The sequence below is a fragment of the Strigops habroptila genome, chromosome 1 (genome assembly GCF_004027225.2).
Source record: "Strigops habroptila isolate Jane chromosome 1, bStrHab1.2.pri, whole genome shotgun sequence".
Lineage (NCBI taxonomy): Eukaryota > Metazoa > Chordata > Aves > Psittaciformes > Psittacidae > Strigops > Strigops habroptila.
The window spans coordinates 37,811,040-37,835,953 of record NC_044277.2 but is presented as its reverse complement, the minus strand read 5'-3'; the positions used below and the strand labels follow the sequence as shown (position 1 = coordinate 37,835,953).

General features: G+C 38.2%; 1 protein-coding gene across 4 annotated transcripts in view; it reads right to left on the bottom strand.

Annotated features, from left to right (window-relative positions):
- The window catches only part of CA8 (carbonic anhydrase 8), a 104,808-nt gene that overhangs the window by 53,455 nt on the left and 26,439 nt on the right, over window positions 1-24,914 (bottom strand). For 3 of the 4 annotated variants that reach the window (XM_030504707.1, XM_030504725.1, XM_030504716.1), the window contains exons 5-8: window positions 24,401-24,463; window positions 22,972-23,020; window positions 20,186-20,298; window positions 13,595-13,767 (exon numbers count right to left, since the gene is read on the bottom strand). In XM_030504707.1, coding sequence (XP_030360567.1) covers window positions 13,633-13,767; window positions 20,186-20,298; window positions 22,972-23,020; window positions 24,401-24,463 — 360 coding nt within the window. In that variant the 3' untranslated portion in view covers window positions 13,595-13,632. Of the gene's footprint in view, window positions 1-1,510; window positions 2,168-13,594; window positions 13,768-20,185; window positions 20,299-22,971; window positions 23,021-24,400; window positions 24,464-24,914 lie in introns of those variants that run through there. The other variant, XM_030504698.1, reaches the window with a different exon arrangement.

Sequence of the window (24,914 nt, the reverse complement as noted above, 5' to 3'; positions counted from 1 at the left end):
AATATTCAGTAGTTAATAATATATTGTGTGCAAAGGGAAAAGATCTTCCCAATGAGCTGTGCATATAACCTGGGACTTGACAGGTTTGGAACACAGTTCACTCTGCTTTTGGAGGGCTCCTTCATTGCTGGTTGCAAAGAAATAGGAATAGGTCTTCAACTAGGAGAAACCAGTTGACTTCCACCTCACAGGGCTTTGTTTTGGGGTTGTTTTTTTCAAGATTTTAGTACCAAACCTGACAACTAGGATGAATTATCAGGCTCTCATCAAAAACTACGGACAGTCAGCCAGGCCATTGCAGGGCAACTTTATGCCCTATGGCAGGATGTGGACCAGTGGGAGGCCAGGCTCTGATGACCAGCGGGTTGGGGTTGGGCTCTGGTTGCAGCTATCTGGGAAGCCATTGCTAAAGGAAAAGGTGCAGCAGCCAGCGAAGCTGCCACATAGACATCATGGAAGTGCTGAGGGACACTGCAGATAGAAAACATGGTTTTGGCCAGAACTGAAATCTTGAACTCCTTGACTAGATAATGAGGTTATACTTCATTAAATTCGGGCAGAAGGTAGAGAGGGACTTCCTTAAGCATAACCCTAACACGCAAAAAGTTTCTATAGGCCCAAGGAGCAATTTGCCAACTCTGCTAAGCCCAAAGAAAACAGATGACTTCATGGTGGGCTGCATGCTGTACGTTTCCTGCGCATTTATTGCAATGCATGCTGACAAGGGCAGCAGTATGCCTCTCCAAAGGAAGCATGTGTTTCTGCAGTACACGCAGTTACGAACACATGAAATACTGAGCAGTATCCACTCCCCCTCACCCAGCTCATGTTGGTGGGTGGGTTTGTCCTATTGTTTCTGCTGTCCCTAAGATACACATAAACAGCTCAGAGAATTCGTAACTCATTACTCAGCAGCAGTTCTCTCCATAGCCCTTGACGAGGTGGATTAAGCATGCCTTCTGACACTGCATTTACCATGGCCTGGTGATGACTGCCTGATTGATGACTCCCCAGTCTGCTCCAAGAGAGTAACCTCTCCTTTGTGAACCCTTGGTTTGCATCTCCATTGTGCCCCTGCCTGCTGCTTACCATCTGTGCCTCCTGTGTTCTTCCACTTGCACAGGTCCCTACATAAACCTGCCTTCCTCATGCTAGTAAAGTGGACCTCGCTGATAACTTATGGTGATCAAAGCTACCGCCCACAAAATTATTACTGACTCTCCTTCAGATGGTGTTTTGCAGGAATCAGAAGCTGTGAGCTTGACTAGCTGGCTTAGACTACCGTGCCCTTATCTGTTCCGTCAGAATGTGTCATGTGTGGCCCAGCAAGGCAATCCGCATGCTGTGCAGTGAGCTCAGGACATGCAGAGCAGGTCCCCTGACCACCATCCTCAGCAATGTACAGAACAAACGGAACTGTCATAATTCACAAGAGAACAAAGGCTGATCATTTTCTGCCTGAATTGAACATTTCTTTGCAAAGTTCCATGAATCACGAAGTAGAAAACAATCCAGATGATTCCGTTTATTGTACATTGGTTAAATGTCCTTATTTCAAAATCAGCCTTTATTTCAGTAAGGTTCCTAGTAATGCAAATGTCATTCAGCTTTATTTAGACAAACCATGTTAAGTACATATGTTTGGCAGAGAAATGGTCCTTTCTGCCCAGAAATTAATTCTGAATTTGCATAATACTCTCTGTGAACAATGTTTTTATTAGCTTTACAGAATGCATCTCCCCTCTATAGAAAAGATGGTTACTGACAGCACTAGAGATGATAGCGAAAAAAATTAAATCTAACATTTAAACCAATAATGAGTATGTCTACATATTAACATTCATACCAAGCTTAAAATTAGTACTATTTGGATCACAGACTGCTACTGAATGCTGCAGTAAAGAAACTATATAAGCTATGATAATTACCATTTAAAAATAGTTAACAGTGTGAATTGGAAGATTTAATGTGTTTTCTTCTTTTAATGTACGGCCCCATTCCCAGAATTTCACTGGACCGTGCGGCCAGACCAACTGTTACAGCTGTCTATCAAGGCTGAATTAGATGAAGAGAAACAATACAGGCTTTGTGGTTCAACTGAAGCAGCAGCCTCAAAAGTTTCCATTTCTCATCTGAGGGCACTGTGGGAGCATTGTCTTCCCCCTCTCTGAAAAGAGAATGGAACAATTATGTTACTGAAATTCCTCCACAGTGGGTCTGAAAGACTGTTTATGTCCAGCCAGGGAGACAGAGAAAACTAAAAGCTGGGATTTCATGACAGCAGGTGGGGGCAGTTTCAGGGTATATACATCAGTGACATAATGGTCCTGATTCTTCTCTTTTAGGGTAAAGCCAGTGCTGGAAGATTTACCAGCAATGGAGGAAATGGCAATAAAAATGAAAAGTTAAATGCAGTGGTAAAATTATTAACTTGAAACAAAGCTTTACAACTGGCTTTCTGAATCAATCAGGTAATTGATTCCCATGTGGAGAGCATGGCAGTAAACTAGAAAGGAAAATATATTAGTCACAGATGATAGTTTTTTACCGTTTACTGTTTTAGGGGCCCTACCAAGTGAAGTGCTGAGTATGCAGTTTTCATGTGAGTCAAGTGAGCTCAGGAATAGAAAGCAATCACTCAATTTGCCCCTCCTAATAGCAGTAATACTCTTATTCATTAGCAGAAGAGATCAATCAATACTTGGTTTCATGCAAACACATATTCATGTGCTTTGGCATAACCTTAGGAAACCAGCTGCGCAGGTTGCTCCAGTGCTCTCAGTTCGGAAGCGGTAGGTTTGAGAGTGGCAAACCACTTCATCCTGTGTACTAATAATTTCATTTTTTCCTGAGGTTATTTTTGTGCTAATTATAGATCAGTACATACACACAAAAAATCCCTAAGTGCTTGGGTTCGAATGGTCACCTGGGGCTACAATTTCTTGCAGAAAGAGTCAACACATCTTTAGAGAGTTCCCACTCTTTTTTTCTTAAAGAGGAAGGGAGTTTAGAGGCTGTCAGTTGCCAGCAGTGGTGTTAGAAAATCAGTGTCTACCCACAAGACAATCTGTGCCATGATACGCACATGCTCCCTGGTTACCATCTAACACCAAAAGTCATGGTGTCTGGCAGCAGGACCATTCAACAACCAACTTGAAGAACTTTCTACCAGCTGACTTCTAAGGGAGGCTGTAAGCCCTTCACAGAGCAGCTAGGTTTAGCCACAGTTACACTCTATGTGATAGCACAGAAGGTTCCCAGTTTTTCCCGGGTATTTTTATAAAGGTGTACCATAAAAAAAATTCAATAATCATAAGTTATTCTCCATCTCTGGAAAAACTCTCGGTATGTTTTTCAGTGGGCTACTGATATGAGGGTGCAGGGACCAATTCTCTCTCTGAAATGGACAGAAAGTTTCATCTTGCATGGACAGAAGATACTGGATCAGGAAATCAGACTGCAAAATCTGAGCAAGGAAGCTCAAAAGAAGCCAAAACCTGTGTTCTCAAGGTTCTGCATAGGCAAACTAATGCTGTGACGCAGTGACACTTTCTCAATCTCAATTAGTACTAAACTAATTAAGAAAACTGTTTTATACACTGCAGTGCATAGTATCTTCTCTCTTGGATAATCCCTAGTGTGATGTAAGGGTGATTGAGTATCTAATTACTCCCTAATTGAATGCACATTTTGTACATTTTTCACTAGTTCAAGCTTAATGCTTTTAGTCCAAAAATCAAAGTCAGTGAAATTAAGTTGAACTGGGATTTGGGCAGCTATTGTATTAATGTATTACTTTTGGAAAGGAGCCTAATTACAAGCCAGTCTGAAGATTGCAGTTGTGTTTGCTACAGAAATACTTAACATATTGTCTGACAAAAGACTGATTGTATATATCGGTAGTGTTGTTTTTCATATTTACACTTTATTCTTGTTTAAGAGTAATTTTTCTACCATGTTAAATTAATAGCACTGTTTCATAATACATGCGGACAAGTAACACACTACTCAGGCTAAAGGTTTATGAAGATACCTGCTTCCCTTACTCTTCTGATAAGTTTTTGGAAATGTAGTATTTGAGCTACAGTTGTACAAATGGGCATGTGTATTATAATCAGAAAACTGCCTAGATGCCTGGCTTGTTTATAGATCATATTTCTTCCTCTGAAATTTCTTTTGCTTGAGTCGAGTCCTACATATATTAAATAGACTCCCGCTGCTTCTGGTGGAGTCCTCTACAAATCAGAAAACCATCCCCAAAGAAAAGCTTTCAGGACCAGTGACATAAAGGGTAAGCACCTGGGAAATCTGAAAGCTATTATTACACTACCCATGGGTTTTAAATAAATAAATAATAACAAGGACAAAAAATTCAGAATTCATCCTCAGAATGTAAAAATATTACTATGTTTCCAAGAATACTTATTTCTAATTCTTTCATATAATAATTTTATGTACTTATCTTCCCCACAGAGAATAGATTTTCTTGTACAAAACCAGGATAAATGCAAGACTGTAACTTTATCTATCTCGGAAACAAGGCACAGCAGCAGGAGAAAATATAGGGCCAAGCTGGTATATTTTTAAAAACCAAAGGTCCCAACGTTCCCCTAGTAATAGACAGAACACATTCAAAAGAGAAGATATATGAAAACTTCAGTGAAAAAGATTATTTTTCAAAGTCTTCCAGAACTGTTGAGAAAGTACAAATAAACGGACTATGGAGAAATGTAATAGGATGGCCACAATAATATGCTTTTCCATCTGACAGGGAGAAAATAAGATGCCCCACTGTAGTAGCCTTAGGTCAAGATCACTATACAAGATCAAAAACTTTCCTCTGCTACTTAAAAGTAGTCAATCTGCTTTCTGGAGAGCTTTTCCACCTCTTTTGAATACCATAATCTTTACCATTATTGTCTCACACAATGTTTCTATTTTTTTCCTTATAGAAGTTTATTGCTTTCTCCTCCTTAACACTGAGTTAAAACAAAAAGCTTAATATGTTAAAAAAAATCAAAGGACATGGGTGGCAAAACCAGTTTAACACTGACTACACATTATCATTATCCTATTCCTTTCTAAAAACAGCACCTGAAAATATGGTCAGACATGGATATAGAGTATCTCAGAAAAAAGAACTGACCACCTTATGAATCCTTATCTCTCCTGAAACACTTTGCATTCCTTCCACAAGCAGGTCACAACCTATTGAACTACATCTAGTTCTGTGGCATTTAACAATGTATAGCTAACTAAAGTGTACTTTTGTTCCTCTTGACCTCTGGGGATGCCTAAAAATCTCTCAAAAATTACAGTAAGTTTTACTGGGTAGCACTGCTCTGACGTTAGTCTTAAAACGTTGCTAACAGTCACTGCTGGTATTTCCTTGGGTGACAATTATCAGTTGCAAAAACATTTTCAATAACCCAAATAACTTGGCTGGTTTTGTTTGCTATTTATTTTCAAAACATTGCTATCTGCTTGGCAAGAGTTTGTTTGCATACCTTCATTGCACTGTTTTTATCCACATGAAATAATTAGAATTACAAATTCCTATAAGAGTAAGGACCTGTGACTATGTGGATTTTCAGTATCAATGGAGTAATAATGCTCTGCTTAAAACTCCCTGTGTTATTTCATGTAGGTAAAACAGAGTGCAATCCCACTGCCTAAAATGTATAACATTGCTGAAGGAGGAATGCATATTGCAGGCTTTCCCCTCTGTCTGTGGTTAGACACATGCATCTGCATGTCCTTCTAATATCTTTGACATTTGAGAGTTGTTACTATATTTCACATGTACTAATCTGGAGTCTCTATAACTTAACAAACAGATGTATTTTTCTCAAAGATGATTTAAGCTTCCTACCATTTTTGCCTCACCACGAATTTGCAGCATTTTTCCCCTAAGTGAAAATAACATAGCAGAGCTTCAGTGTGTGTTCAGACCCTAACTTTTGTGTTGAAATTGCCAATAAATATACTGTGTTTTTTATGACAGGCACTCCTGGCTACATTATCACTTCCCAAGCAACAGTGTACAAACCATACATGGTTTATGGTAAGCAGCTGGAAATTTTACCCTCAAAACACTTTACATAAAAAAGCTGATGATAACAGTGCATTGTGGATAGCAAAGAATGTGTGATGCTGACAGAGAGCTACAGGTCACAAAATTTGGGAGCGCTTGTCAGAATGAAGTATCTCACTTAAAGCATAAGCAAGGGTTTAATTTCTAGGCTACCTTGTGATTTTTTTTAGCTTTGAAAAAGAAGCACAGTACTTTGTTTCTTCTTTGCTGCTTCTTCAATGTGCTAAGGGATTTCAACTGTTTCCCATTCTTCCACCAATATTTGTGTATTTATTTCTAAGAATAGCTCAGAAAAGGATTGAACAAGGACAACTGCAATATGGTACTGATTCTGGAAACAGTTCGACCCATTTAGGGCTTGATCACTCCCTACACTAGTGCTCTGGCCTGAATATAGCATAAATTCCTACAGCAGTGACATAGTGTGAAGCAGTGAAGTCTATAGCTTTTGGGCTGCCTGTGACTACCAAATCAGTGAATTATGGCTCCTGTGACAGAGGTATGTCACACAAACAACAAGAGGGTTTTGCTATTCACTAATTTGAATCCTCAGCAGTGGGAAAACAAGTTAGGCTGAGAAGACAGGGTTCACGATCTAGCACACCCCATTCCCTGCTATTACAACAAAGTAGTGGGAAGCAACCTGAAAAGGCACCATCTTTCAGCCATTCCTGAAGCTCTTGGTCCCCTAAATGGTCCAAAAGTTTTGGTATGTCTCCAGTAGCAATTATGACGCATGGCCCACAGCCCTCTGCCCTACAGTCACACACACATATGTAAGAATATTCTAAAGGACTTTCAAGTGGCAGCAGTGTTAGGCACTATACATAAGATCTTAAAAACAGGAGAACAATAGTCAGTTTTGTTGATAACATGAAGTTCAGTTTCTTTCAAAGACTGAAACTTAACAATTAAACCAACCACCTTTTAAGCACAAACGCTAAACTCATGGACACAAACAATGACCGATAAAAAATCACTTGCTGAGAAGCAACATAAATACTCGTTTTTCATCAAATCCAGGAAATTGGTGTTTGCATTTCTAAAGAACTAGTGTTGACAATCTCCGTGGTGGTGCTGGGGTTTTTTAAAACCAGGAGAAAGAGAAGAATGGTCATAGTAGCCTAACGATGCATTGCTGCTGAAAGCTCCCTCCAGCTCTAGATCTACACAACAGGAAAGGATAAAGTAGAGAACCATGTTTGTGAACTTCAGGAACTAGAAAGGCTACTAGTAAACTGAGAGTAAAGACACATTCACTGGTAAAGCAAATCTCCATTCAAATGCAAAGTTCAGTGAGATCTGCTTAGGCAAAAAAATACACACCACAGCATTGTGCCACTCTTATCTCCATTTCTCAAAGGCAAGGCACAGCTCCATAGCTCACACTGTAATTGAATGTCCCTTTATATTCTATAACCTAGTTACCATACAATGTAAAATGCTGCAAAAGAGAATGCACCACTACCTGTTTAGTACTAGTTCATCCCCACTGGCAGCATTGATGCCCTGTTCAATGTCCTATGGAAAGGGCAGCACAGTCTTGCTGCCACAATTACAGCCCGAAAGCAAGTAATTTGCACTCTCCACTCACTGAACACAGCGGATACAGTTACCACATTGCCCTCTCTCCTTACTGTGAAACTAATGCTGCACCAATTTCTGCTTGTCTGCTCAGACTTCTCAGTATCATGCAGAGAGTCTCTGAAGTATCAGGCATACGGTCTCTGTTCCTCCCACTCTAAATTATTCCTTCCTGTTCCTCAGGCTTGGCACAACCTTGGTATTTAATGATGTCATTTATTTTTTTTGTTCTAATCTTGAATGTACAACCAGGAAAATAGTAATTATATTAACAATGTTTTTTAATCCAAACTAATTTCTGCTAACATAATTTAAAGGAATATTAATTCATAAGGATGAATTTGCAGCTACTTACAAATTGAGCTCTACCAAATATGTATATGTATGTATGAACGTGTACATGCATTTGTGAATATAAAAGCAGTTTCTGAATCAATCATAAAAAAATTGTTCAGGAGAACTGGAGTAATATATATACTGGAGTATATAATGGCGTAGGTATAAGCCATCATCACACTTGGAGGACAATTCTTTATTTATGGATACAAAATAAATTGTGCCTGGAATGTGCACTTTTGAGACAACACATTGGTGATCAAATTCTTTAGTTTATTAATTATGCTCAGTGGAAAGTAAATTTTATCACTTTCAAAAGAAAATATTCTTTCAATATTACTTTAGCAAGTTATTTTTTAGAACTAGCTCTTACTGCCTTCTATTAAAAGAATCTCATTGATTTCAATGACTTCTATATCAGGCATTTATTTTATCTCCTCTTAATAAACGGGAGCAATGACATTTAACTAACTTATGCATGGAATCATGCTTATAAACCCTGATTTATAAACGGATGAAGACATGTAGGCATGCCAAAATAAATTCAGTATCATTATCAATTGAAGATGATATTCAAGTGTTTGAAATCAGACAACTTGCTCATTCACAGATAAAGCTGTTTCAATGACGTAACAGAAGAGAAAGGCGTGCCTATCAAATCAGCTATGTGTAAAGCAACAAGGATTAAAGAGAGGGTAATAAATCCATTGGAAACCACAAATGATGCTGGTTTCAGTGAAGAATATGCTACTGAAAAGTGCTTATCCATTAGGTAAGGTGGCAAGCCCTGAAATAAAATAGCTGCTGGAATACTCACAATTCACATGTTTAAAATCAGTGAGTCAGGACTCAAACTGCCAAAAGAAAAAAAATAGCCTTTAACAAAAGGGAAGATTTAAGGGTTTTCTTACTTGATTTCTAGGAGTGCCCCCATTGTTAAGCTTTGCCATATAACAATAAGAATTACAAATCTGACTCCAAGATCCCCTGAGGCTATCAAGAAATAGCCTGATGGCCATAGCAAGGGCTCTAAGTCAAGTATAAAGTATCAAAAAAGCTAGTGGCAACACTGAGGAAGTCACAATGTTATCCTTTCTCTCTTTTCTTTCAGAAAAGGATCTGGGAGTCGTGGTAACAGCAAGGTAAACCTGAGTCAGTAATGCACCCACACAACAAAGGACAACAGCCTCCTGGGATGCCCCAGGAAGAGCTCTGCCAGCAGGTGCATGGAGATGATCCTTCACTTCTGCTCAGCCCTGATGAAACATCTGGAGTACTGGGCTGAGAAACATGGACATACTGGAGTGAGATCAGCAACGGGCCACAAAGATGATGAAGGGGTTGAAGCACCTGTCATAGAAGAATAGGCTCAGAGAGATGGGACTGGTTAGTCTCAAGAAGAGGTGTTTCAAGAGGGATTCCATCAGTGTGTGTAAATACTTTATGAAAACAAGTACAGAAGACTCTCAGTGGTATCCAGTGAAAGCAGAAGGGGCAACGAGTACAAACAGAAATACAGGAAATTTCATTTAAAATTAAGAAAAATCTTTTTCCTGGTCAAACACAGGAAAAGGGTGCTCCAAGAGGTTGTTGAGTCATCATCCTTACAATATTCAAAGCCCAGCTGGACATAGCCTGAGCAACTGCTTTGAGCAGAAGATTGGACTAGTAGATCTCCAAAAGCCAACTACAACTACTCCAACTACAGGTATTCTGTGATTCTATTGTTCTTCACCGCTAAAACTGAACTCATTTTTTCACCTTCCATGCAACTGCAGGAGAGAAAGGTTGCAAAAGCTGTCATGTAAGGGATGTATTCTAAAAAAAACCTAACACAACAGAGTCCAAAGACTCATTAACCCCCGGCTACAGGAGGGAGATCCATTTTTGGCAGAAACACAGAGTCAGAAGAGGTCAACTAGATAGCCATAAACTCATTTTAAAGCCCATTGGGTTGAAAAGAGCACTGAAGCTACAATGTTCTACCCAGTGTATGCTCCTGAAGGCTTCCTTTAGAGCCTTTATTCTAGAACTAGAGAGGAGTATTTTTAGATCTGGGCTTTTCCCTAATAGAAAGTGGAAAAAAAATAGTTCTTTACCTGATATAACACACCATGATATATCATGTTTGTGTCAACTCTGCCTTCAAGTCAACAAACTAACACAAATTGCATCAAAGATCAATGTATGCCATTTCATCAGAAGCCACAAAAGGTTCAGTTCTGTCAAGGTTTAAATCAAGGCTGAAGAGCAGATGTTCTGAAGATTTGTGAGCATGGCATGCATAAAGCCTGCATTCTGATTCAGTCAAAACTAATTAGACCTTTCAAGCAACCTCTTTCTACTCCTGTGTATATAACACTTATGGACATATTTGTATCCATTTTTCCCTGACAGAGTGACAAGGTCATGTAAAACTAATGTTCCTCGAGGTTCTTCAAGTGGCTCTACCACACTGACTTGGAATAATAGAAAATATTGAAACCTTTACTGACAGGAGTTCCAGCAGCCTTGGCAGAGGGGCATCATGTCAGAAAAGAAGTCCATCAGTGTGTTTGTAATTGTATATATTCAAGACATACCAAGGCTTCAAAATAAAAGGTAATCTCTGAAAGGAAAAAATGCTTCCTCTTGGATCACTATGTAGATGCTACCCTGCAAACTGTTACTTCCCCATCTGCTACTGAGAATCATCGCAATATTCAGCCGATGTCAGCAGTCCTAGCTTAAGGACCATTACCCATTCCTATGCCTGAGGGAAGGTGTCTTCTGAGGATGTCGGAGATCTGTGTGGGGAGCTACTGTTCCTCAACACCTTTCTCCTGGACAGAACTGTGAGAGGAAATCACTACAAAGTAAGTAGGATTGTTTTCTTTCTCTGTTTGAATAGAAGAAAGGTGATCAAAGCCACACAATTTCTTTTTACACTTCATTCTTCCAGCTCCCCAAAGACAAACTCAATAGCAAGGATATATTGTGAATCCTTGATTGGTTCAGTGCTATTTGGACTGATGCATCCAAAACTAAAAAGAAGACCTGGCCAAATGAATTTCTGATAAGTAATTCAATCAGGTGTAGAGAGCCAAATGCCATTTCTTCTGTGGGCTACACAATGCCAGAAGTCACAGTTCTTTCTCAGTGCTTGAGAGTCCATAATTAGCATAGCCCTACAGTGAGGACTATTACTTTATATTAAAAAATCCATCATTTGGGAATTAAAACTGCAGATTATTTTGTGAAGCATGGCCAAGATAAATCTTATTATTTTAAACAAATCTTTATAAGTATTGGCAAATGTAATAAAATTTCAAACATGAAAGCAAAAGGGAAATTTTTACATTTCAATTCCAGCATTGTAAAGGAAACTCTTTCATGCTGAAAATTCAAACTCAGTGTGTCAAGTAATTTCACTGTTACAGAGTTGAATTACCTGCACTGGCCTGAGGGCATTATTCACTCTCTGAGAAAAATTGTACTTTAATATTGCTATGATTTTCCCAAGTAATTTTTATGCAGAAGCTGGGATGAATTTGAAACATCCATTTCAAGATTAAAGTGATGACATTTGGTGACTGCAGAGAACCATGTAATTGAGAATTGGGCTTAGGGATGTGTCCAAAATTAAATAGCAGAATGCAAAACCAATATTAATAAAAGTACCAATGTTTTGCTTTCTTTGCTTAACTTCAGGGGTGTGGATATTAAATAGGGTTATAAAATACAAACAAACCCTTACTTCAAATATGTTTAGATGGATACACTATATTCAATGCTTATCCTATATGGAAAGATCATGAAATTGTTGACCTCTGTCCCAGCCCATTTAATATTCCCTGTCACATGCAGAAATAAAGATAATCTTCCCACTCGGTTTTAATGGATCCATTTTTGGAAGCACTAAATTATCAATCTCTCTTAGGAGTTATCAGCTGCCCAATCATTTGTTAACTTCATATGAATATGGGGGCTGTGCCCAAAGCATGCTCTCAAGAGCATTAACTCTGTAACAGTCTGACATGAACTAAGGAGTTCCATCATTACCTAGATAGGGAAAAAAATTAATGTACGAATAGATGTCCTTACCCAAAAGTGTTTATCAAAAACCTTTCAGTAGCATGCTTCCAGGTGAAACTCTGAATTAATTCATTCTCTTGTGAGCATATAGCTCTGAAGAAATGTGCAGATAGAAAAAATGATACTTTTATATAACAGATTCTACCAGTAAAATAGGGTAAAGGGGACTACCCAGAGCCTTTACTATCTAAATAAAGTTTATGGTAGGATAGTAGATGAAAAAATTTGCTATGTTAAAAAGCAGTAGAACTTTAATCTAAAGAAAGCAAGTGAACAGATTCTTCTTTTCTCGAAGACTTCCTAGATCAGCTGTCTTACTATTTATATCCAGGTGGGACCACTTCATTACAAAATGAGCCACAACTGTTGGTGTCTTGACTCACTACTTTCAAGGTATTTAGTTGTCTTAGAATCACAGAAATGTGCAGATTGGAAAAAACTTTAAAGATCTTCGACTCCAACCATTAACCTAACACTGCCAAGTCCACCACTGAACCATGTCCCTAAGTGCCACATCTACACGCCATTTAAATACCTCCAGGGATGGGGACTCAACCACTTCCCTGTGCTTTAACTCTCTAAAAATCTCACTACAAGGTTTTTCATTATAGTAAAACATTCATTAACTAAGTATAATGAGGTTTAGGCATAAATGTTGAGCACCGAGGGAATTTATCGTGTAACTGATAGAGGCTAAGGGAACATGACATGGGAGGTCATAACTGAAGTGCGGATAATCTGAGTTCACATATGTATTAGTTCTTATGCCTTGAATTCAATGTAATCCTTAAATTCTTGCTCTGTGAGCAAGGCGGCTGAAAACATCACTGATGACAAGAAGCAGCAACTACTTCCATGAATGAAATATGAAATATTAGTCATGACAGAAATTAATGAGTTTCCTCTTGTATCTCCACTGGTTTTGCCCAAGATTCAGTCTTGTTGGGAAAGAACAGCATTGTAAAGCAAGGAGCCTCCTTGCTTTACAATGCTGTTGTAAAAAAAGCCTCCTTTGAGAAATAAAAGCCTCCTTCCAGAACTACTACCCTGTTTTTTAACAGGTAACACTAGAAATATTCACCAATGACTGGTCTTCTAAAAAAAAGGTAAGAAACCAACTACTGAACCTCAATAACTGCAGAAATCTACCACATAACCTATATATACTGTGCTGTTGCTCACTGCAGCAGGACAAATTTAAAGCTACAAGAAGTAACTGTGATCTAACTGTTTATGATCCACTGCCTACTGAAGACAATACAAATATTTCAATTCACTAAATTGTATATTAGATTCCAGCCACTAAAAAACCTAAAAGTAATCAAACTATTCCAAGAACCAAACTATTATATCACAGGATAGAAAAAAACAGTAGTGTCAAAATTTACGATTGTGACAATATATCATAACATTAGCTGAGATGGATTCAGTGTTTTCTCCTTTAGCTAAAGATCCCCTATGAAAATTATTTCAATGTTTTGATTTTTCTGCTAAGCTTTTACTTACCTGAACAAAGATTAAATTTTGTTATTCTTCCTCTTCTGCTACTGAAATGCAGCCCTGATGATTCTATCGCTAAGTGGCTGAGTTGGTCTGAAGTTATCTCCTAGGATTCCATCACAGCCCTCTAAAAGTTCAGCACCTTTAACATGTGTCCTCAGTCTACGAAATTCCTCTATCTGAAAGGCAGAAAAACAGACATGAAAAAGCTGAGATACATTCTTCACTAATGACTAACAATCAAAATCAGCCACTTCTGAAGTTTTGATACTTGGAGTATTTGGGTACCACATACTAAGGTCAATAGACATCATTAATAACATTTAAAAATAGTTGTCAGTACTGTCAAAGCATTTAACAGATAGATAAAAGTAAGAACTTTTATGCACATGGTTTGGCCATGTGCATAAACTTATCATCTTTTGCTTTTTCACAGCTTCTTTTGGGATCTATAACCTTCTTAGCCATTGTAGATTACATCCTATGAATCAATCTCACAGTTGTGACATGAGAGTAATCATTCTGGTCTTCTTCAAAGAAGTGCGTTTCATGAATAACTTGGTCGACTATAAATGGTTTTGAATTTCTTCCAGTGATTTATCTATTGCCTGAAACTGTTGCTTCATTTAAATAAAAATTATTTTCTAAACCAGAATTCTGAACAGACTCTCAGTTTTAGTGGAAGTCTGTTGAAATTTTATATGGAAAAATATGTTTTCTCCCATCAAAACAAAATACTCCTTCTGGCGGTTCTGTAGATGTAGGTGCTAAGTGTACTTAGAAATCAAATACAATCAAAAAATCAATATAAAACATTTCTATTGGTCCAAAACAAATATGTTTCTGGTTTATAGACTCCTTCTAGATTTTTATAAATGTGTAGGGAAGAACGTGAGCAGCTTCCATCTCCATCCCTGGTATCAGCATCAAGCTCAGTGTGACAAAAAACTAAGAAAATCAATGCGTATCTCAGCAATATTATACCTTATTGTTCAACACTGCTGTTTTATTTAAGAGAATGATATTTTAAATAAGCAGTTACAACTACTAAAAAAATTGTGTTTAGTGTTACTCTGGCATATTGACAAGCTATTTTAGCTGGATACAGCAAACCTACTTGAAGGCTGACTCCCCTAGCCTGAGCCATTGTACCTGTACTGACCCTGTGATGCCTCACTATTCAGCTCAGCTGTGACTTAAAACAAGCTACACAGAAAGCAAAATGAAGCCTGAAGTATGTAATCATTTTATCATCGAAGAGATTATAGAGAGTTAATTTCCCCATGAAAAACACTCAATGAAGGAATAGAGGGAGGACGCAAGTGTGATTCCAGAATTAAAAGAAATGAGGTACTAAATAGCAGTTAATGACATTTTTATTCTTATACTGCCTGCAGAGAATACTTTCTTACTGCAACCTGGAAGACAACTGCCTTCATTGTTGTTTTCCACTCTACAGCAGAATTGATACAGACTTATTTACTCGATTTAGAGGCCATCTCTGCTCTGCTTTATTTTCCTCAGAAAGCAGTGTGCTTGAAAATCAACACTCAGCTTCTCGCAGCTGAGATATAAGGCAACAGTTTAGACTCAAAAGATGAAAAGCAGAATGAACTGTAAAGCTCTTTGAAGGTTCTTTTAGAGGCAGAATCCTGTTTTGGATGATTTCTGTTTGTTTGTTTAAAGCAAACTGAAAACAAACCCACTACAGGCTTGGAACTGAAAAAGTCTTCAGGAGTCTGGCACTGGTAAATCACTGAATGGATTTGGTAAAGGTAGCCTCTTTCAACGCCTGAATCAACTCTCGAAAATCTGAAATACTTGCAGTTTAGGAAGCAGCATTTTACAAGAATGTGGCTTTTGTTTGATCTATTGAGAATGAGACTTCAAACAAACACAGATGAAGGAGAAGGGAGAGCAGCGCTCTGCAAAGCTGGCATTTATGAGCTGTCTCCTACTATAACTACAAATGCTCTGCCCCAGTCCCCACAGTAAAATCTTTCTCCAGGAGGTACTCCTCACAAAGCAGCTTCCAGTTTCTTCAGTCAGGAAAGTAGGACTGACCTGATCCCCGTGCCTGCTCTTTAGTCTTCAGGGAAGTAAAGAATTGTAACTCTCCTCCAAAGCGGAATTGCTTCTGAGATCACCAGCCTCCTTGTTTAGTCCTTCATGTCATGGTTCAGACAGAGACCCTCCATACACAATGGTTATCTACTTAACTCTTGAGAAGTAGTTCTGTCAGAAAAGGACACCAGCTGTGCTGACACTATTTCCCCTATTAAATTTCCACATGAGAAGGCAATATGTGTGCCCCACATATCCTGCTTAATGTCATATGGAACTGCACACTATCTCCTCCTAACCCCTCACAAGCCAATGCTGTGAAGTACACCTTGTAGGACTGCCAAGGAAATAGATATTTTAGAGGCATATGGCTAAGTATCCTTGGATATTCACATACTTTCAGTAGCAATAGACATTTACAAAATTGTAAATGTCTTCTCATTCCAGAACGCACTGAGGATGACTTAGGCCTGCTCACACAACAAATTCTAACCAGTGAAGAAGTAAATCCACAATGTTAACAGTCACTATCAGTTTATATTTTGAAGAATTTTGCAAGAATGTTTTTACCACTTCCCTTTATTCGGATCCTGAATACTGCTTTTCTTTACTTCCCTTAAATATTTGCTGTAGAATAGAACACAAGAAACAAAGCATTTGCATGTTTTCTACAGACATTTCTTCTACATGAGGAATAGAAGCATTATCCTTTTGCCTGAATACCATGAACCTGTCAGAGCACTTTATTTCACAGACTACATAAATTTTACACAATTCCCACTCCAGCACCATATGCTAGCTACTATTTCTGTGCTTTGGGAGGTCTTGATTTTGAATGAGGTACACAAAAGGACTAGAGACCTTGCCACTCAATACAAAGCCAGTTAACTCTGACAATGAGTACAGCAGAATGACAGCTCCATGCTGCATCATTGTTTAAAATCCCTATTCTGAGTGGCTTAGACAATGTACTTGTTCTGGGCTTCAGTGAACCACAAAGCACATTATTCATAAATGTCCAGTTTTTTAAAAATATACTGGAGAGAAGCACGAGCAAGTCTTTTTCAATTATTTCCTGCTCTTTACTGGCCTAATAGGAATGATTTTTCTATTTTCACCCATTGCATTTCAGCAATGTGCATGCATGGGTGAGGTGTCTCACAAAAGCAGTCAACACAGTTCTTTCTGGGCTGTATATTACAACATAAGACAAGTGAGGATGATAAAACACACAAGGTGAGCAGGAATATGTTAAAAAAGCACTGCAGGGTGCAGCTTCCTAGACAAGCTTCTTTCCACTCAGGTCAGTAATAAAACTCCCAGAACCAGATTTGCAAAGCCCTTATTCTCCAGGGGAGAAGAGTTGCCTGCACACTTTATCCAGACCTCACAGAAAGACCTGTGAGGGAAACAGCTCTCTGATGGAAGTGAAGCTAGTGACTTCCAATGAGGAAACAGCACTGGACTCCAGCAAAGTACATCCTAACTGCAGTCCTGGCTTGCTCTTTTGTTATTCATATAACCAACACACTCAGACCCCAGCTGCTGAAGTGAGGTGCTCCACTTCACTGAGTGTAGAGATGAATCTTCTTTCACTGAACATTGACTTGGATCAGTAGCAAATCACCTCATCAGTTGAACTTTACCATCTATAAATGTCTTCAGAAGAAACAGAAAAAGGCTCTCTACTTTGCAATGGTCAGCCTGTTATGCCTATGCCAAAATAGTTACTTCATTGTTTCAAAATAAGCAAACGTGAAAATATACAGATGTGACCATGAACTAGAATTGCAATTTTCTTCATTTTTTTTCCCTTATAACCCACAGTTTGTTAAGCTAATCAATATTGTTGTGTTAATTATAGAAAAAGAGAATATGAATATCTTGTCTCCAATATATTAAGTAGCTTCATCAGAGGAAGGCAATAAAACCTATTCCATATCAGACTGTGTTGCTCTTCAGTGTTTCTTGTTATTGATGCTCAGAAGTTGATTATTTTATGGCCTGAAAAATGAAAGTAGAAAGCCCTGAATTTGTCTCTTATCGCCTATAAACACAGATGCTACTAGTATTTATATAAGTGGCTTGAAGTTTCATAAGCTGTGTTCATTAATATCCCACAGAAGAAAGTTCTACAAGTTAATGACACATGTAAAATAGTGTATTTCAATCCATTAGAAATGCATTTGTGCTGAAATCTATGCTTTAACACTACAAGCAGGCTTAATAAAATTAAATGTCTTTACCAGCCTTCCATGGATGACAGAATGGCGTATGCTATACTACATCCTCTTATTTTCCATAGACAAAAACCCTTACATTTCCGACATCTCCTTAAACTGAATCTCTCATAGGCATTCATGCCCACATGCACAAAAGAGGCCCAATACTTAACTGCAGCCAAAATGCTAATTACAAGTTAAAATCTTGGATGTCTAGGCTATAGCAAAATATTCTGGCACCCAAAAATCTTATTTTGGGCATCATGGAGAACTCTCAGTCCCTTTTGAATTCAGAATCCCAGAATCACTATCTCTCACTTGTCCACATGCTTGTTTTCAATCGACATCTGAAAGCAGTATCTGATGGAAGTAAAATTTTTATCCCACCTTGGCAAAAGTCCTTCATGTCCTTACCAAGTTTTTTCTGCACAACCTTAACTTTAATGCTGCTGCATTCATAATTATCAGTAAGGATTTTTTTTTTCCTAAGTGATGATGATCTACGACAAGTACAAAGTACTGTGGATCATATTGGCATACATTCGCTCCAGTCTCTCACTCTGCTCCAGTGCCACGTCTCACCTCCATACATACCTGTCTGTGGCAGGAAAAAAGACCCTTCATGATTTATGTGCCCTTTGTCACTGCAATGTTCTTGCTGGATTTGGTTTATAACAACTTAAGGCAGCAAAACAGAAAACAGCTACCCCTCACCTAAAGAAGGCCATGGTTATGAATCACACTCTTTTCCCCAGGCATAATATTATCTTCTGGAGACTCAGCCCCTTCACACCATGCTCCAATACCTTGTTTTCTTGTGGTAAAGTGTGAGTACATAATAATGTTAACTAAAGTCCCATTTCTCTGATTAATTCCTCTTTCATTCACCCTCTCACCATAGAATCATAGAATCATAGAATGGTTTGGGTTGGAAAGGACCTTAAGACCATCTCGTTCCAACCCCCCTGCCATGGGCAGGAACACCTCACTCTAGACCATGTCTCCCAAGGCTCTGTCCAACCTGGCCTTCCATCTCCCACCACACATGGATGGCTTGAACTGTGCCTTCCTCTGTGCATTGACTGGATTAAAAGGGAATAGAGACTACAAAATGTGCAAGTAGCATGAAATAAAAAATCATACAATGTCTCAGTGTAATAGCTATGGTCTGTATAATTCTGATTAAGTACTCATTTATCCATATCATATCTGGACAATTAGCTGCCAAGTTACAAAATGCACTGTGTCTTTTAAAGTTATTCTGAACCTAATAATGCCGACAGAGTTCTGTTTCCTCTTTACTCAGTAGTAAGCAGCCGTAAGACTTATCCTTTCATAAGCAAATAAATACCAGATTCATGATGGGATACATTTAAGTTGCAGCTACCATACAAATAAGCTTACTGGGAGCTACTGCTTTTATCCTATGACTAGAACTAGAATTCAGTTTTCATATGAAAAGAAACACTGCCAAATTGTGAAAATATTGTGCTGGGATTACTAGAAAAAATTTAGAGTACTAAAGATGAAATAATGTAAATCTGAATTTATCACCTTTAATACTTTTTCCCTTGTGTTTGCACATGCTTCAGAGCAGGCAATGAAAATTAACACATTCACCTTCAGGGATTATCAATAGTTTCACTTGAATTAAACTCACATTTCTCCAATGGGGATTCACACACTGTGGGAGAATATGCATCACGAGTTTTCATTGTTTTTACTGGGATTATTTGCAGACAGTTTTGAAATGTTTTCTACAGAAAGGCTTACATGACTGTTAGATAAAATTTATAAAAAAACCCAACTGTAAAATACATACCTGTGAAATTAAATTTAAATAAGTAGTTTCCATTTGACATATATTATAAAACAGAATTAAAAAAGCAAGGTAAGTTAAATATAGTTCAATGCAATATAGCTAGCCTGTACTACGTTAACATTTTTCCTTCTCCAGGACATAGCGTCTCCCTGTGACTTTTTGTTCCTTTAACATCAAAAAGCAGTGATATTTGAAAGCTTACAATTACAAAGAATTTAATTTCTTTTGCCCACTGACTTCTTTCTTTCTTTTTCTTTCACTTAAATAAAGAATTATTTTAAATGCAGATGATAAACGATAAGGTTTTTCATCTCTGACCTTTGCATTGCTTTCAGTGACTCAAAAGGCTTAACCTTTATTTGAAAAGACATGTACTGATCTAATGGGATCTTCAAGGAGAACAGATATAATGTCCCGATATATATATTTGCACACTATAACCTTTAGCTCATAACCATATTCCAAGGTCACTTTAAGCACAGCTGTTACCTGCACTTGGGACACAGTCAAAGGATAGCGGAATAATATCCAGGTGACACCTTCACTGCAGGGTGGAATGGTTAGAGAGCCCTCATACACCCAGTAGTCACGCAGAAGAGGATCTGAAATTAAAAGACATGTGGAATTTTAATGACATTAAGGAAGATCACTCTGTCTTTCAATTATGACAGCTTATGACAGCCATGAGCTTGCCCATATGACGAAGTTAGTACACAGTAAGCTAAGGTGTGAATTTATAACCTGGCAAGCACTGTCCCCTACTTTCTCAAGTGAAGGTACATGAGCTTCTGGTTATTATATTGCAGTAACTTCCCCCTGCACATGAGTATTTTAAAGATGAAAATGCCACTTTATACATGTCAAAAACAACATGCACAATTCATTAAACTAACACAGCAAACAAATAATGTGGTGATAAAGAACTCCTGTTAGTGACAAAGCTACAAGAGACATCACATTTTGAAGGCAGTGGGGCTGTGATGATCAAGTTTTCACTGACTTCCACATTTAGGACATGTCTCAAGGATGATTCTATTTCATTTTTTAGAAAAACTGAGTGAAAGCAGTTCAAGCCAAATTTTTCAGTTCACAATTCTAGTGACATATTTTTTGAGATGCACTGGAGCCTCCTAGCTTTGGAAAAGTGAGTTGAATTTCATAGGGGAAAAAAACCAAGGTTTATTTACGAATAAATTTATTTTATTAAGTTTATAAGCTTATTAATAGGTTCCTAAAGAACTGCTGTCTCTCAAGAAACTGTGCTTGTCCAAGCAGAGTTTTAACTCTACATACAACACAACATACAACAGTTTGATGTTAATAATTTTAATTCCTCGAAGATTTCAGTTACACTGCACTTTGCAAGACTACACAGTGCTTTCCTTTGCTGCTGTAGGAGATACTCACAAATCACTCCCTGACACAGCTTAAGATGTATGGAGAGGAAACTGCCTGACTGTAAAAGAAGGGACAAGAAACAAACGTAGAAACAAACTGGAAACAAAGGGTGGTTAATCATGCCATGGAGAGCTAGAGGGAAGATTGTGACTGGCTTGACAAGGACAGAATGTGAGACTGGAAACAAATAAACTTGCTTGGTTGACCTAACCTGTTACTGCCATTTCACTACTAGCTCAGAGGAGTATCAGTAGAATTAAATCTTGCTAATGAAGCCTGCGATTGTCAGTGAATGGATTTTGGTTTGTTGGAATAATTTTCTTTCTCAGTTAGGGAATTACATAGCAAATCCATTGAAAGCAAGTTGCATTATCAAACACTCAAGAATTATCAAGAACTGCAAGAATTAATTCAGCCCATCCTGTGCATGCACTGTGACACCATCTTGTTAGATGACCATATATGTCTTTTCTAGAGAACCTTTCATCATTTACTTGCAAAGATGGATTATTTTGTTTTGAAAATCCTCTAATAACATTTGGATTTCTTGGTACAATATGTGGTCCTTGGTCTTTTTTTCCCATGCTATTCAAATCCTGCTTGTTAGAAGGACCACATTTTGTTATGTTTTGTATTTCTAATGCACTCATTTCTTCAGTGTCTGAGTGCTCCACAAACACGAATTTATCCTTCCAACACCCCATTGTGGTGAGGAAAGACAGATTACCCCCACACTTTACAGATGGGGAACTGAGGCACAGAGAAGTTAATGTCAAATGCATCTATTCATTTGAGATGTTCAATATGAGATGCTTAGAACCTGATTTCTCAGAGTAGTTAACTTTCTATAGCACTTAATGCAGTCAGAGCACTGCTCCCATTGACTTCAGTTGGAGGTGTAAGCACTCAGCACTTCTGCAAATCAGACCCCATGATCTCAAGTCAGGCACCTAGAAAATGAGGAACACATAGTTAGAGATGACTTATGAAAAATTTGGTTTATGTATGTGACTCGATCAGCATCAAACAGGAACTGTGAAGCTGGGGTCCTGTAAAAAATACCTTATGGTCACGCAATTAAAAGATGCTTTATAACGTATATGCATGAAGGGGCACAGGCAGCCTTAATTCCTGCAATTCCTAATTGCTGAGTGCTTGACTTTGCAACCTAAATAATATTCTTTTGATATATATAATTAATACAGTTTCATGTAGACCTGGAGTACTTTGAAAATTAAAGATCTTGCCACTATGATGCAGAAATTAGCTCACAAGGATTCCTTGCAGAAATATTCATCTTGTAGAAATGCCTTTTTTTAAAAGTCATGTTTTTTTCAAGACAAGGTAGTGTAGTAGACAAGTAGTAGACAAGTAGTAGAGGTAGTGGTTGTTTTACTCTTTATTATTGTTATTACTCTTTTACTTTTAGCTATATGAATTAGAATTTGTCTCCCATTGTCACTACTCCTTGTATGCTACACAACTGTCACTGCATTATGGCATTGCCTTTTGATACTGCCAAAAGGCTACCTTGGTAAGTGGGTAACCTTACACTTCCTATTCTGTGACAAAGCAGAGAAAGGAATACACACAGCTTCCCCTTTAGATGGGATGATAAATCATCAAGAAAAGTAGCCACAGTGTTGCCAGCAGTGCATGGACTACAGTATCACAACCCACTCACAGGTGCAGATGTATCATAAATTCCAAAGGGACTTCATCCCTATCCCTGGTAGCACCACTAGGTGCAAAATGCATTACCACCTTATGGGACACACTCCCAGGCTTGCAATTAGGCTGTGCTTTAGCTCAAGATTGTCTTGGCCTCTGCAATAAGCTACTAATCCACACACACAAAAGTAAGCAAAGGCACCTACCTGGCAATAAAGAGTTGGGATTAAAACAGGGTATTGTTTTGGACTTTCCCTGAAAAAGTGAATACAAATCAATCTCATATCTAGTTTCTTAATAAAATGACGATGAATGGAGAGCTAAAACACACTGTGTGTTCTTATAACATTAAGCCTTGAATTCCTGTGCAAAGTAACCTCATTACTAGCCCCCATTTAATCATTCTTACATTTGTCCCTGCAGCTACACAAACACATTTTTAATTCTATTTTTTACTTCTAAGGTTATCCCAGCAATTTGTTAACTTTCTGCCTTTAGTACCTGGGCTCCTTCCAGGTCCCAGCCTTGAAATTCTCCACATGAAACTCAGAGTTTCCATACAAACTGAGTTTAAAATCCAAGGGCCAAAGTGGCTTTGCCTTGACTGATGTGGATGACACTTAGTAAGATAAAGCTCGTTCCACATATTTAATGCAAGAAAATTTTACGTATGCCAAAAGTACATTTGATGTTGACCCCGTGAAAGTCATTAGTATAACACACTCACAATGATGAGGCCTTTCACGACCTTTCTCTACTTGGCTGTCATTTCAGTAATGAAACTACAGAGTTCTATAAACTAACTGTTTTCCCTGACACCTTCATAAACAATGAGCTTGTAATCTTAAGCATCATGACTAAAGTTTACCATATATTATTCGACTGAAAGATTTTCAATTTCATTCTAGTAATAGCTTCTAATTTTTCTACACTTCAGCATCCACCGAGGTGAATGGCTAATTTCTCCAGACCAATACAGAACATCTCATTAATATATCTCAAAGTCCTTTAAAATCAAAGATAAGTATGATTATTTCTATGTCACAGACAGAGACATGAAGCAGAGAGATGGAAGTAACTTGCCCAAGGTCATTTAAGATAGCATCAACATTCTGGAGAGCACTCATATCTCCTCAGTCCTGCTAGGCTTATTATGTGTCCTTCAGGATCCCCACACATAATCCGACTGACAAGACGGCATTGTGTGTTTGCTGATTTCCCACTGCAAGTTAATATGGCTGCTCAGTTCATCTATTCTTTTCCTCTACAAATTAAAACCAGATAGGTTTGGAGATACTGCTGCTGGTGTTCGCTAAGCATGTTGCAGTGCTTACATTCACACTGACTCCATGAAAATCACTGAAAAGGTACTATTTGCAATCAGTTACTGATATAGGAGATCAAATTTTCTGGCCACCAGAAAAGGAAGCAACTACAAAGACTGTATATTATCTGAATACTGTAAAACGCTGAGGTTCTTACGCAGACCACAAAAACATGCAGACCACGTTTTCACACAGAGCTTTACTACAAACACATGTGAAACCCATCTCTTAGCTTCACACAGACCCTTCACTCGCTTACTCTCTCTCTACCTGGTCAGTGAAGGAAGCATTTCTTCAGACAATGCCTTACCTTGTACTGGATGTCCTGGAGAATTTCGGTTACAGCCTTTAGGCCTACATGCTCTTTTCCTATCTGAAATGCAGCAAGCAGAGATGAGTTTCAGAATTTTGCTATTTCAGAACCTTTAAGGCAAGACAGAGGTCAGCCAGAACAGTAAGTTCTGTAGTTGGTTTTAGTCAAACTACACAGCATTGTGTTAACCAAATACACTGGTACATGGCAACTGCAAACAATTAAATCACTGTAAAGCCCCTAGTCAAAAGGAAATAAGATGTAAGTAACTTTAAAGCAGAGACAGAAACAGGCAGAACAGAAGAGCTACAGTTAGCCTGGTAAGTTTTGACTAACCCTGTTTTGCAGCATATACTGCATGTGGAGTCAAAATCATGCAGCATTATGGCACATAAATGCCAAGGATACAGTTTGTCCTTACCCATTGTTGTCAGAAAAGTACACAGAAAGGAACAGAGTGAACGAGCATGACAGACACTTTTTGATTTGTCCCCACAGTGTTGCAAATCTG